The 15,177-nt window shown below is 40.2% G+C and overlaps 2 protein-coding genes across 3 annotated transcripts in view; both read left to right on the top strand.

Annotated features, from left to right (window-relative positions):
* Positions 1-8,337, top strand: part of myt1lb (myelin transcription factor 1-like, b) — a 70,455-nt gene extending 62,118 nt beyond the window's left edge. Inside the window, exons 15-23 of the mRNA XM_047016135.1 lie at positions 77-145; positions 381-443; positions 537-620; positions 1,942-2,163; positions 2,906-2,997; positions 3,511-3,614; positions 3,918-3,965; positions 5,417-5,479; positions 5,877-8,337. Coding sequence (XP_046872091.1) covers positions 77-145; positions 381-443; positions 537-620; positions 1,942-2,163; positions 2,906-2,997; positions 3,511-3,614; positions 3,918-3,965; positions 5,417-5,479; positions 5,877-6,017 — 886 coding nt within the window. The 3' untranslated portion in view covers positions 6,018-8,337. The remainder of the gene's footprint in view (positions 1-76; positions 146-380; positions 444-536; positions 621-1,941; positions 2,164-2,905; positions 2,998-3,510; positions 3,615-3,917; positions 3,966-5,416; positions 5,480-5,876) is intronic.
* An 839-nt stretch (positions 8,338-9,176) lies between these two features.
* Positions 9,177-15,177, top strand: part of LOC124484597 (peroxidasin) — a 42,649-nt gene continuing 36,648 nt past the window's right edge. For both annotated transcript variants that reach the window (XM_047045592.1, XM_047045583.1), the window contains exon 1: positions 9,177-9,463. In XM_047045592.1, coding sequence (XP_046901548.1) covers positions 9,279-9,463 — 185 coding nt within the window. In that variant the 5' untranslated portion in view covers positions 9,177-9,278. The remainder of the gene's footprint in view (positions 9,464-15,177) is intronic.

Raw genomic sequence — 15,177 nt, 5'->3', positions numbered from 1 at the left:
GTCATCTTGTGTTGCAGTAATTGTTTTCTACATCGGGTGTTTTGGCTCACTATTGTTAACCTGCTATATCTTCCAGTCTCTCCGGCTGTCCTTTAGCTGACAAAAGCATTAGAAGCATGATGGCCACCAATGCGCAAGAGCTCAAGTAAGACATGATATGATATATTCTTCAAGCTTTTTTGATTTTTACTTACACTACTTGCATGTTACTGCAAGGTTAAGACTGATGTTTCTTTAGTTTTGAGGTAAGTTCAGGAAATAGTGTGAAATAGAGGTCCTTTTGGTGACGTTGTGTTTTGTGAAGAGTAGGTGTGTGACAGAGGATGTGTGTGTGTGTGTGTGCTGTAGACCCTGAGTCGTGTTTGTGTTTTCTGTCCCAGGTGCCCGACCCCGGGGTGCGATGGTTCGGGGCATATCACTGGTAATTACGCCTCACACAGAAGGTACGACGCACACACACTCAAAACCCACGTATAACAGATGTGACTACTGAGAATGAGAGACAGACTCATCCTGTCATCGTATTTCCTGTGCAGTCTCTCAGGGTGTCCGCGGGCTAGGAAGAGTGGGATCAAAATCACACACAGTAAAGAAGACAAGGAAGACCAGGAACCCATAAGGTGACCACCAGACACACACTACACACGACTTTGAAAATAAAAAGAAATGGCAATGATGTCCTCCTTTGAATGTTCCTGGGCTCAGTACCCATTGTTCTGTGTGATCCACTAGGACATTAGACAACGAGCTGATCTCCTGATACCTTTAGATGATCAGCAATTGGTCAACAACACAAACATTAACGTGTAGTGAAAGTCACTAAGGTGTGTTTGGATGGCCTCTGAGGCACCCTGTCCATTGGTTTCAATGGACATAAAGCAACTTATACATCTTCTATCAATTCCACAGAGACAGAGAGAAGGGGAGATTGATTTGGATTCCATTTGACCTAAATCCCACGACGGGATTCCCTGGCTTCAGTTAAATATTCTCCATCGATTTCTCGGTGGTGTGGGGCAAATAACCATCTCTGGCCCATCTGTGTGCTTCCATGTGTCTCACACGGTTAACTCAGGAGAGCATAGAACCTCCCCTGCATCCTGTGCTTTTAGAAATGAGCCTCATCAAACTGCACATCTGATGGTTCCCTTCACACTACATTTACAGCTTCAGAATTCCTCCGTCCCGTAGTTTCGAACAACGTTTTTTTAATTATTCTTTTTCATTTTTTGGGGGGCACAGGGATTGTAATGGTCTATTTTATCTCAGAAACGGAAAGATTCGACGTGACGCTATCTGGGGAGGGGAAGTAAACCATGACTGATACATTAATATCGTTGTGACAAGGTTGGAGGAATTATCCGATATACGAGACACCACGGAATCATGAGGCCGCCTAGCTGCGTCTGTTAAGCAGTCACTCAGCGTTGGTGTTCAGAATTTGTGGCGTTGCGATAAGGGTACCATTGGGAATAGATTAAATCGGATTAAGGTGCCTGTGTTTCTAGGGAAGTTAAAGAGATTACTGGTAACAGATTAGTATTAGAGGTAAAATGAAGAGGAATAGAGCCTCGTGCGTATTTAACTAAGAGATGTCAGATCCAGCACACGTCCTTTAATTCCCTCTGACATGTTATCTATCTGCGGGCTTGTGTATGACAATAGTTGAATCAAGATGCATCTTTTTGGGGGTGGGGAAGGTAATTGACTGTGTCTATTGCACTGTCTGTCTTGATATATGTTGAATTATGATAATAATGAGGAAAGGCAAGATATTGATCATTGCGATGATGAAGATGCAAATCATAATGATCATGATGTAATGGTATTTGTTGCATGTGCTGTATGCTTCTTCAGTTTCTACCGCTTTCCAAAGCAATCTTTCTTTGGAAACTCCGGGATCAGCATGGTGCTCTTTCTCTCCCACCCATCCCACCCCAGGTGTCCGGTGCCCGGTTGCGATGGCCAGGGTCATGTGACGGGGAAATACGCCTCACACCGCAGTGCATCTGGCTGCCCCCTGGCAGCCAAGCGACAAAGGGACGGCTATATGAACGGTGCCCAATTCACGTGGAAGGCGGGCAAAACAGACGGCATGTCCTGCCCCACCCCTGGCTGTGATGGCTCGGGTCACGTCAGTGGCAGCTTCCTGACACACCGGAGGTGGGTCTGGAACGAGCAAAGTCCTTGTTAACCAATAGCAGAGTATCTGAGGTTCCTCTCTCCAACCCTGTTCCTGGAAAGCTACCGTTCTGTGGGTATCTGCTCCAGCCCACTTGTCGTGAACCTCCTTGTGATAATTAGCTGGTAGAGAAGCATATTAGTTATGTGTGTAGTTAGATATTATTGGGTTGGAGAAAACATGAACTGGACGGTAGCTGTTGAGCCGTAGGGTCTTATGGTCCTATAAGATGATCTTGAGGAGGTTAGAAACTTGGGCAACACTTTATTTTAAGGTTACATTAACAACCATGTTACTACTTTGCAATACCAATAGTAAGAAAAGCTTAGTTACATAGGAATTACGACGTAGCGGTACATTATCACACGTGCGAAAGTCGAGAGGTTGTGCTTTCAAGGGAAAGTGGATGTTAACATTGATCTTGGTTTGGTTACCCAACCTTCAACTTCCCCTTTGCTACATCCACTTCCCTATAACACCCCTAACCCATACTGTGTATAGGACGATCAGAGCTTGTTTCAGGACCCATTCAGTCATCTTTACAGATTGTGAAAGTTAAGACCAGATGAGCAGCTGAATTGTTAGCTTTTGATAGACATAAAAATCTGGTACAGTGGAGTATAGTACACTGTATCCAATCCTGTAATGTAGGTCATTAGGTTTAGATGTACATGTATGTGAACAAGGAATCACTAAACAGTGTCTCCTGTCTTTATCCGATAGCCTGTCAGGCTGTCCACGAGCCACGTCCGCTATGAAGAAGGCTAGACTCTCCGGAGCGGAAATGCTCACCGTAAAACAGCGTGCCAGCAATGGTAATGACCGCCACCGCTCCCTCACACAATAGAGCCAATCAAAGGCGCGTCATCATCATCAGATACTGAGTAGGATTTCAATTTGCGTTAATGAGCCAATCAGGAGGATGCATGCAAAATGAGCTGCTGAGTAAAACACTCCACACACCCCCCCCCCCCTCCATTGCCCCCCGCAAATCATAAATAAACAGTCCATCAGCCGCTTGCATAGGTAATAAAGTGCTAAATGGAGGCTTAATCTGAAACAAAGGAAACTAGGAATGCTTTTCAGCAATCACCGAGAACATGCATTCTTGGCCAATTATTAATTCCTGCTATAGACCATCAGTCCACCTTTAACTCTAACAGGCGGTAAATTTGATGCTTTCCTTCTGTTAAGTATCATTCCAATAAAGCATTATACATTTGAAGTAGCTTTTTCTTATAATGTATTCAAAACCTACTAGCAGTGTTCTGTCACCATTTTTACAAATAAAGCTTCTTTCAGTTTATTATACATTTCTTTCTGTGTAGGACTAGAAAATGAAGAGGAGATCAAACAGCTGGATGAAGAAATCAAAGATTTAAGTGAATCTAATTCACACGTGGAAGCTGACATGATCAAACTTAGAACACAGGTGAGGGTGGATCTGCTCACTTTAAAGGTGTGGAGAATGTGAGAATGTACTGTTTTCAAAATGTGTGACTAAAAAAAACATATCTCCAAAAAGTGTTATTGTGCATGTCTTTGTCTCTTTATGAGTGTGTGCATGTGTTTTTGCACCACAATTGTGTGTGTGTGTGTGCTTGGACACACTAAGCAGCATTTACAGGTGCAGGCCAGCTTAGACACTTTGTACTAACAGACATTCCCTGTAACCTTCTGATTTTGTGTCTCCCCCCCTCATCCCACCATCTCCACTGCCCCTCCCTTTCCCTAGATAACTACAATGGAGTCTAATCTGAAGTCAATAGAGGATGAAAACAAGGTGATTGAACAGCAAAATGAATCTCTCCTGCATGAGCTGGCAAGCCTCAGCCAGTCACTGATAAACAGTTTAGCTAATGTCCAGCTCCCGCATATGGTAAGGGCCACCAAGAATGCCAAGCGGGCAAGTGATGGAACCTAACCCAAAATAGTTTACATATGTACAGTATAGTAGTGTGTATACTGTTATATATGTTTTCATATGTAGTCCTAGTTTCTTTATAACTAAGGCCTAATAGCCAATAATGTCTGCATGGTCAATTGTAATGGAGCTTTGTGGTTTTAGTTATAGATAATTATGTATGAAAAAAACACTATTAGTGGTGAAAATATGACATCAAAGTTGTCCTACAAGTAGAGTCTGTTAATGTTGGATTTGAGTTAGCCTCAGAGTTAGCCTTTGAGTTAGCCTCAGAGACACCCTCCAGTGTCTAATGTCCTTAATCATGCACAGTGTGTCTCATTGACAAGTGTGCAGTGACCCGCAAACGTAACAACATCCTACAAACATAGTAAACCACAAATGTAATACAAATCTGCAGCTTTTAATGTAGGCCTGATAATCCCTCAAACGTAATATGTTTCCCATAAATGTAATAGCAGCTGTCTACCACAAATGTAAAAAGTTATTTTTTACAAACATAATACAGGGCTCTTAAGTCTCATGCATTTCAACCTTTTCTAACGCTCTAACGCAACACCTTGCATTTCTCACGCTGAGAAGTAAGGGATAACTTGTCCCACTATATACAATTAATGGACAAGGTCCAGGCATACTGAGGTGAGTTTTCTGCCGGATTGTAAGCTGTCTTGAATAATAGCTACAGAGTTAAATGCCACCAGCCAATCAGAAACACCAGCAACCCCCACCCCCCAAAAAGGGAAAATTGCAAGTTTAACTATCTACAATTAAATTGACAACCCAGTAAAGTGTGCTAAAAGTTAAATAATCACAGTACTTTCTGAAGCCACTGTACATTGTACTTACATTTACTGTAAATCCAACACAACAATCCTGTGGTTGATTAGCAATTATACATTTGTATACAATTATTTTGTAATTGCAAAATTACAGAATTTTGCAATGTTTTCAAGTATACATCAAACGTGACATCCTTTAATTGATTAAACCTTATAATACTGTGTTCATTACATTGTTTAGCATTCACATGAAACAACATATTTTATGATATTAGGCTAAACCTTTTGCACATTGTCCTAATAATAGGGAAAAATAATAAAAACTGTAGAAAATATGTACATAACCTTTTTTGGGGGGCATTCCTAAAACATTTCTTCAAATCAAACCATTAAATTGTTTTCATGTTGTGAGCTGGATTCAGTCATACGGTCCTGAGGACCACGGTGTATTTCATGTGTTCTGAATGTGTGTGTGTGAATAATATTTTCATTCAGCTTACTAATAGCTCTGTGTTCATCTTTCCTCCATAGAAACCGCTGGTACACAAAGAAGCTCCCATTAGAAATAACAGCTGCTTACAGTTGCACCAGAGAGTAAGAGAAAGTTAATCTTGATATATGGAAAGTAAAAGATTAAAAGTGGGTAAAAGATTAAAAGATAAAAGTATAAGTGTCATTTGTAGTAACCCCCTTCTTAATCTAAATCCCCTTTTTTTCTTAGTGGCTATTAAGACCTGTATCACCTCTTCTATGCCAGAATTCTTTTTGAAACTTCGTTCTGAAGGATTTCAGTCAGTCTAAATTTTAAATTAAAGTGATGTCTTCATTCCTGCTGTCTTTGGTCTTTATCTGTTACATAAAACTTCAGACGTGATAAAAGTCTTAACACACGGATTCCAGAGAACAGTGATCCCCTTGTTCTGCTGTTTGTTCATTGCTCAACTTTTTGCAGATACCACCTAATTCAACTGTGTTTTGAACTGATTCATAGGAGCCTATCAGTGAACAGAACTTCGACGCTTACGTGACCACTCTCACAGACATGTACACTAACCAGGAGCAGTACCAGAGCCAAGAGAACAAAGCTCTGTTGGAGAACATCAAACAGGCAGTTCAAGGGATCCAAGTTTAACCCCAGCAAATACTGAAAACCGCTTCTCCAAGAGAGGTGGTAGGTCTCAACATGTACAGGCAAGGGGAACATTATTGGTTGCTGTAACTTCTCATACAGTGTTATACAGTATATTGACTTCTGTTATTTCAAGAAAAAAAGAAATGTTATGCTTCGGAACGTTCATAATGGTTTTCTTTTGGGTCTTGCTTTGACAAAAAATGAGTATCCGGCAAAATAATTTTTGAGGACATTCACATTTTATACGTTTTCATATGAGCTAACATAGTGTGATGTAATGGTTCTAGCTGCTCATGTATGCACATTTTTCGTGTATATTTCTGAACAGTAAACTACAAATATAGGTATTTTGTTCTTTTTATTGCTTGATGATTAAGCATTTTAGGTGAAAAACTGACCTGGACAATGAAAAAAACCCTGGGTGGTGCAAGTTTGTAGCTGTTTTTCAATTATCTTGTTTCCTTTGTAGATCATTTTTGAACTTGATGATTTTGTATGTTTTTCTTTTTTGTGCCCAGATTGTTCAATAGCAAGACTTGGTCACCAGTTGCTTTATTTTCCAACAATCCTTGAGGAATTGTATTTTTCTTTCGAAAGCAGTTTATTAGCCACATGTGGGGGCATTTTGTGATTGGTATAGGAATTGAGTTTGAAAAGAAACTGACCTGACGTATGTATAAATGTTACAGTTTTATTGTAAACATCTTGACACGGAAACCCCATGGTGTGAATCCCCTTACCAAGGAGGGACAATGTGCTACTTCACAAACACAATTGACCAATGTGTCCATAGAGACTCTTTGTCAGTCTATCAGTAACATAGTGTTCAATGGCAATTTATTGTGGATACACCATTGTAGCTTCTGTTACAAAGTTCAAAAGTTTTAAGTTCTGAATAATAAAAAAAATGGATTACAGTCTCAGCAATCTATTTCTAAAACAAATGTTTATAGAAAAGGGATACAATCAACAAGAAAAAGAAAGCGTTTTATGCTATTTCTTGTTTATGAAGTGCAGTAACAAAATAATCTTTTGTAAAATATAAATGTTTGTATGAATCTAATAGATAATAGAATGTGTTTAATAGAAAACAAATTCTTTAATAAAGTAGTGAAAAGACATGGGACTTGGACTTATAGAGGTGAAATATAGTATATGAGTTCCAATTTCTTTACATACAATTTTGCACAGGGACACCTTGTTTCCATGTTTTGATGTTTCTACAGAAACTAAAGCAGTACCTGAGAGCCTAAATGGAGGATTACCAGAAAACATTTGTAAAGAGTATTTATAGAGTATGAGAGCGGGACTTACAGGGTCATTGTCCCCCACTTATGTGCCACTAGACTATTTGCACTTGTCCAAGAGATATTAACCTAACATGCGGCAGCGTGCAATTTCCGGGTGTCCCCCATGACACACGTTTGGAATAAATAACTGCTAGAAGCCACTGTAGGGGATGAAAGTACCACTGAAGGACAACTACAGGGACTTGAATAGAACTCTGCCGCATACTGTATTAGCAAGTGTAAAACTATGTTGTTCTTTCATTTTGGGCATGTTGTATGAAGATGAACCAATCCCCAAGCAGCACTTTATATCTAATCACTGTATAAATGATTGAATAGTCAATCAATGAAAAGGTAAAAGGCGCAGAAAATAACGGGATCAGTTTCCCTGGAGGTTGGGAATCCCTGGAAGGGGTGCGTTCAGTGTCAACTCCGTACTGTACCTACCCATTCTGTTGTGCTAGTTGTTAGCGACCATGTTCAGAATTTGCCTTTTTGAGAACAAATATGAGAGATAATGCAAAAGATTATTTTCATTTATCCAATATCTCATGAAGTCCTCTTTTAGGACTCCCCCATCCTTCATGGCTGCGTTTTATGCCTCTTCCCCACAGCATCGTGTCTGCAGCTTTTTGCCAATATAGTGATGCTTTCAGTAGAGTTAATAGCTAGTATAAGTTTTGAATTGATTCTCATTATTGGTACAATGGAAAGGGATTTTTAAAGCACAAACCTGCGTATATCGTCGATACCCTACATAATATCCAGTTTTGGGAAAAGGTTATCTGTGACTATCTACATACAGAACGCAAAAGGTGTCACATATTAGAATGCTGACTTTTCATATAAATTGTGGATTCATCAGAGTTAATTTATTACTTATTCATTTGAATTTGATTTAGGTAATCATTAACAAAGACGGGATTTTGTATAAAATATTGTGCTCTCTGTGGAACTGAAGTTTGATTTATTTTTGTACGACACAGCATGGATTTGTTGACATTTTAATTTTGCTATAAATGTGTAAGATCACAAGTTGCTGTGATATTTCATTTTTAAATTGTGAACTTTGTACAATTTTTGTCATGCTGGATGTTGACACATCTTACTCTGAATAAAGAAAAATTGTGTTGCCACAGGCCTGCAGATTTAATGTTGACATTATTGTATGAGTCTTCCACCCTAACCTGGTATCTAGTAATTACATTTACACCGAATATGAAGCAGTGAGGTTCAGAGATAAGAAAAGGTAAGACAACACACAAACAGGGATCTTGTTGCAGAAAAGCCTCTGGGCCTGAAATACAGCTAAGTGGAATCGTTTTTTCTGTTCATTTGGGTAACCATCCTTAGTGAAGTTTGCTGACATACAAGATGAAACCAGCAGAGGGAAGCATAGACCGGATGGGCCCTACATTGCTTACAAGATTCCAAGCCTGTTTGATTGATCTGAACAAATCACGAAATTGATTCTGTTCTTCAGCATGTATTGTACTGTACTGTATGATCTATATTACCTTTTATAAAGTGATCTTCGAGCACATGACAGTTTTTCTAACCGAGCCTGACATTGCTTAATGCACCTATAATAACACCTTGTTTGTTGCACATATTCATACATAGGCCTGACATTTAACATAATTGTCCAGGCAAGTTTGCGTACATCCGGTCTTGTAAATGGGTCTATATGAATATGACAGAAAAGGGAGACCTATGCCAAATTACGTAAATGTCCATAAACTTGTAACAAAATAGCTTATCATTGTATTTGGCCAGTTTGCCTGTCATGTTTGAAAGGAAACTTTGATTGGTTCACTGCATTGTCGCACAGTTTGTAACACTGCCCTACTTCTTTCTCTGAGAAGGCGGGAGGTGGGACCCGGCCAGCCGAATTCCTCAGCTTTACAATAACTGAGTTGATGTAGTCGGTGAGAGCTGGCGGTGTGTTATCTACACGGCTGACTCCCTAGCAATGGCGATGTGGACTGGCCAGCTTTTCTCTCCGTTTCTCTATGCGTTATCTTTGTTTCTGGTCGCAAGTGGACCGCAGCGTGTCCTTTCTTGTCCAAGCCGTTGTCTATGTTTCCGAACCACAGTGAGATGTATGCATTTAAACCTCGAAACAGTACCTGCGGTCTCTCCTCAAACAACCATCCTGTAAGTAGCTTACTGTCTTTCTAATGGAAAAGTGCTTCTCTCGAGACACCGGGAACACAGTGTGAAATTCGAAAATGCAATGAAAACAACTAAGTTGTAGTAATGTAGGCAACTTATATTTTGGTGTTGAAAACGGCCATTGTAAGACGGCTATCTCATGTGGATTCAAAGTTATTTCTGTGCATCGTATCAATCAACAAAGAAAAAAGAAAACAAGAGCTATTCAAAGAGATGAGGATAATTGTTTATAATCAAGTGGGGATAGGTGGATTATTCAGTTAACGTATACAGTTCATAACGTTTTTCATTTATTTTCTTTCGAAATTCCAACTCTGATTCAGTGTCCTACAGTTCTTTTTTTATATATATAGACTTACGGTACATTAATGGAAAGGATCACAAAGGCTTGACACCAGAGCTCCCTAAAAAACATGGAATGTTTCAGCAACCTACTGAAAATCTAAGAAACTTTTGACACTAGACCATTAAGCTGCAATCACAGCCCTGGTTACAGATCCGAAGTACGAGGTCTTTGCAAGCTTTTGGAACTAGCCATGGCATAGATGAGTCTAGTGGTTAATAGAGCTCTCTGTGTGGGAGCTTTGTGTGCTAAAGTGCAACAAGTTGACCTCTCTCTCTTGCAGACATGGTTCAGAGGATTGTTATGAATTATGTAAACCTAAACTATAAGCAAGAGACCTTGGCCAAATATGCCTCATCCTTGCATCAATATTCTTCCAGATATCTTGAAGATGACACATCTCTGTCATTGCTGTTCAATTGTCAATGTCTTGTTTTCTGTCATTTGCTTAAGATGTCTAGATGATATTAAATGTTTGGGGTTCATCTTATCATCAAGACACTATCATAGTTTCATGCAATAGTTGTGGTACTGTAGTCTTCATTTATTTAATCGGAAAGAAGAGGGTCAATCACAACTTTAAATATTATTTTGGTTAATGCAACACACCTTGGCAATTTCATTTTATTATATATGTCATCCTTTCCTTCATGAAAAGAGGAACAGGGATCAATTATAACAGTTTGAGGTCCAAACCGTATGATTAGGTTTGACCCTCAGAGGAAATATTCCTTCATTTCAAGAGGAGTGGCCCTTCTAAACTTTGTCTAAATCACAAGCTCTCCGCTGAGGTCACTGGTCAAACAGTTTGCCCTCATGTTGTGGGTGGCTTAATTGCCTTCCCAACCAGCCTGCTAACAGCCTCTCCAAGCTCTGAAACAGTCCTGTTTCAGAAATATTTGCCCCCTTGTTTGTACTTGACCCATGTGATTTTTGGCTTTTTACTTTTTTCCACCCTCATAATACATCTGCGAAAATAAAGACCTTCATTCAGCCAGGCAGCAGGGCACAAAGGAGTGACTGAGCCAGTCTTAACGACACCACGAACAGCGTGCTCAGAATTAGCAGTGTGCACTGACATCTGCATGCAGCCTCCAACCTCCATAAGGTTCATACTTACCCAGTTACTGCCACAGGATCAGAGACAAGCAATGCTATGGAAGGGTCAGCATTGTTTGGTTGAGGCTGCCCCCTCAATTTCTTCCTCCTGCCTTGGATGCCTCCAAATCTATCAGAGGAGGCAAGCATGCATCAATGTCACTAGGTTTTTAACTCTCTGGGGTTTTTAAGTGCCTGCAACCTGTCACCTTGCCTCTAGTGGGATCTTGTTGGGACATGAGTGCTGAATGCTCTGCTTCCCATTCTTTCTTTGTAAATGATGCACGTTGCTACCCCTTTATGGTGACGAGACACCTTTCAAGTAAACGCCTAAATGTTGGAGTTGTCTGCCCGCAATATGAGTTCTGTCTGCAGAGGCAGATGGCATTAAACCCCATTACTCAACAGTTGGAGTGGAGTAAATGGAGTGGAGTAACACCTTTGAAGGAGTGCGCTCAAGCCTGGCAGTGTGTTTAGGTGTGTGTCCTTTCATTACTACTAGTGTTCTGGTCTGGGCTCATGGTGGTTAATTAAGGTAGACTATTTATTTGCCTACAGACACGTTGTATTGGAGTTGCATTCTTCATTCTGACAAAGTATGTGCGTCTGACGAGGAAATTCCTCATCAACACTGGAGTGAGAGGCCAATATTTCATGAGAACCTTCCTTAATACTGTGGGAAGGTATGTTGCTTTTGTAAAATGTGCTGGAAAGTATCTCACCCCTTTGTCTTCCTTCCCATCTCATTCTCTGACTGTTTTCGGCTCTCTCTTTTTCTTTCCTTATCTCCTGTCAGTTCTTTGTGTATGCAATATTTCAACCCACTTAGCTCTTTTTGAAGCCTTCTGTAAGTCGGGGTAGAATTGAGTTGGCTTGTCTTTAAAAATAGCAAGCACTCTAACTACAGAAGGTTGCCGGATCGATTCCCCGCCGTCTAAAATGACGTTGTGTTCTTGGGCAAGGCACTTCACCCTACTTGCCTCGGGGGGAATGTCCCTATACTTGCTGTAAGTCGCTCTGGATAAGAGCGTCTGCTAAATGACTAAATGTAAATGTAAACTATTGTGGCCATTCCTTAAGTGGTGTGGGCTGAAAGACATTTTTATTTTTTTTTCCCGGAGGTCAGTATATGGAAGAGGACACAAAAATGGGAAATCCCTAGGGTCAGTGAGTTAGGTACCCCAAATTAAGCCCTACTAGAACTGCTAAATTCCAGGAGGTGGATACTCTACCTAGGAATGTTGGCTAGTTCTGAGCCAATTTGGGGGAATGAATGGAGGATATTGAGGAATAAAAAATTGAATTAGGGGTTAGGATAGGAGTTTCTGGATGCCTGTTAAATATTTGGACTATTTATTATTTTAGTATTGTTAATCTTAATTAGTACTCAGCAATATAATCTGAATTTCCCAGAATGCCTATGCTCACTGGGTTAAATGCTGAATGTGTGAGATGCTAAGAACTGTGTACAGTACACGTGATGTAATAATTAACTGCTCACACTGAAGCAAGGTTACAGTCTTACACGTATTACTATTACTGTAACTTAACTACTAGTAATTCTAGATGGGTTAATTGTCACAGTTCACCAGGATGGCCGAGTGGTTAAGGCGTTGGACGTAGTTCCAATGGGCGTAGGTCCTCGTGGGTTTGAACCCCACTCCTGGTAACACAGCACTGTTCTGTTTTTGAGGGCACCAAATGTAACACTTATCTGAACACTACTTCTCATGGTATTTGCGAAATTCATCTTTTTATGAGGTTGTATTTGCGATATAATGGTGTTTCCCAAAACATGCCACAGACTCGCAAAGTAACTTTTCACAATATATAATGAAACTGTAGTTCACTGTTATAAGGACTTACCCCAAAAAGATGTGTTTCTGTATATTGTTTTTAAAGACAAGACAACTCAATTCTTCCCCGACTTACAGAAGGCTACAAAAAGAGCTAAGTGGGTTGAAATATTGCATACACAAAGAACTGACAGGAGATGAGGAAAGAAAAAGGGAGAGCCAAAAACAGTCAGAGAATGAGATGGGAAGGAAGACAAAGGGGTGAGATACTTTCCAGGACATTTTGTAACAAAAGCAACATACCTTCCCGCAGTATTAAGGAAGGTTCTCATGAAATATTGGCCTCTCACTCCAGTGTTGATGAGGAATTTCCTCGTCAGACAAAAACAAACAAAAAATCCCATGAAAATGTAATCCTAATGCCAACATTGGATGAACTATACCTGGTCCAGAGGGTTAAAATTGCACACATGTATTTATTGTCCCTGGGTTAAAGGTTCAGACATTGGATTGGCTCAAAGTCAGTGGTAAACTGTGTAGTGAGTTCAGAACACCTTTCTTATTTGTCTTCACACTTGGGTAAAAGGTGAATTAAAGCCTTTCCACCAAATGACTACGCAGACGCAATGCACCTGGTTGTGGGTTGTTATTCATACTGCTTTGTCAAAGAAACATGGAAGTCATATTTCTTTAGGCCCATCCTTGCACCCGACATTTGTGTTTCAGGGCTTCTCTCTTAGGGCTTTCTGTTCGAGGCATAATAGTACATTACTTCACGTTTATGTAACAACCCCACTTTGGGATTTCCTAAGATGGAGAAATGATTACTTTCACATTGTCAGCTCTATTTGCCTTCAGCACTGTGGAATCCTTTGGGCCTGCATGGCTCACACAGCTTTTGAAGCCAGCTAACTCTTCAGTGCTTAACCAAGTCTCTGTGTTCTCCTATTTTAAGCTTAAGGACATGAGAAGGATTGTCATTGACTTTTGAAGTTGTGGAGGATTAGAAAACCATCACGATAAGAAGGGCTGACACGTTTGTATCTTTCTGTTGGGTATGCATGAGAGCATGTCGCTTGTTACTTATTCTGTGGTATTTGGTGTGCGTTATCACATGGTCTGGAGCACCAGGGGGAATGTGTTTAAAGTTGCGCTAAGTTAACCCTTATTATAAACAAATGGATGACGCCATAGCAACTGGAAGTATTCCTGTTGTAAATGTGCAAGCTCATCAAGTGACTTGCAATGGCTTGGTTAAGTCCCTTTGCGTAATGTCTCTATTCAGAAAGGCTGTATTCATGATGCTCGGATTCACTTTAGCCAGCTTGGCCTCCTAAAAGCTAAAAGCTAGAAGTTCGATGGGGATTCGATGCTGGTCATTCAAGATAAGTACAGACTGCTCCTTGACTCTAACCATCAAAATACTGTTAGAAGTATTCATTCTCAACGTTATGCTGTACTTTCTACATGCACTTTTGCATTTGAAGTCACTTTGGACAAAAGCTAAATGAATCAAATGAAAATGTAAATTCCACCACAGGGGATTAGAAAAGAGAAGCACTACAATAACCATTTCTCTGTGGGTTAAGTGGAGCGTGGATTTCCCCAAAAAGTGGAAGCATATTGATTCATTGAGGGTTGGGGCTAGGAAGACAAGTCAGAAGCAAGACAGGGATCTACGCTCTAACATTCCCTTCATTTGTGGTCAGATTTACGAGCCTTCCACTCTAAGCCCTTTCCTACCGAGGTCAACGCCATTACCTAATAATGGTTGATCATCATTCTCTCTTTATTCCGTTTGTTTCTTCCCTTCTTTTCTCTTTTTTTCCCTTGTGATATGGGCCTACAGCTTCACTGGGCTCCACTGACCTGGTCTGGGTGAGGAAGTCAGGGAGGGAAAGAGGACTTCCATTGTGTGGAATTTGCTGCAGTCAGGCTTTGTGAGGCATTCAGTCTGCGGCATTATGGAATGCAAAGCCAGAAATCCCCAAAGCTTTGCTCATTGCACAGGGAGATTGGGCAGCAGATAGCTCTCGAAGGAAACCCTCAATGCCCCTCTTTTTCTGTCGGTGTCCCATTAGGGATACCCATCCTATGAGCGGCATTTTCTCTATTCTGTATCGTAACAATATTTTAGAGCTGTCCTATGTCCCAAGAATTTCAAATATATACGTCTTCTTTCTCTTGAGGAAAGACTGAAGTGTTAACTCACACACAGTTTTGTCATTGTATCTTGTCAAGACAACCTTTTTAATACAATATATGATCTTAGTGATATGATAAGATCAGTACATAAATAATTTGACTTTAATGCACCAGCCACTTTTAACTGAGATACTGTAACATAAAAAAATATTTTTCATTTAGTTTGCGTCTTCTAGTCTGAAAACCAGTCCTTGAAAAATATCCAGCGTGTTTAGGTTATTATGGGCACTTCTTTCTCTTCCTTCCAACTTCTT

The sequence above is a fragment of the Hypomesus transpacificus genome, chromosome 3 (assembly GCF_021917145.1).
Source record: "Hypomesus transpacificus isolate Combined female chromosome 3, fHypTra1, whole genome shotgun sequence".
In the NCBI taxonomy this organism is placed as follows: domain Eukaryota; kingdom Metazoa; phylum Chordata; class Actinopteri; order Osmeriformes; family Osmeridae; genus Hypomesus; species Hypomesus transpacificus.
Note: the sequence above shows the minus strand (reverse complement) of the source record. Positions and strands in the feature narration are given on the sequence as shown.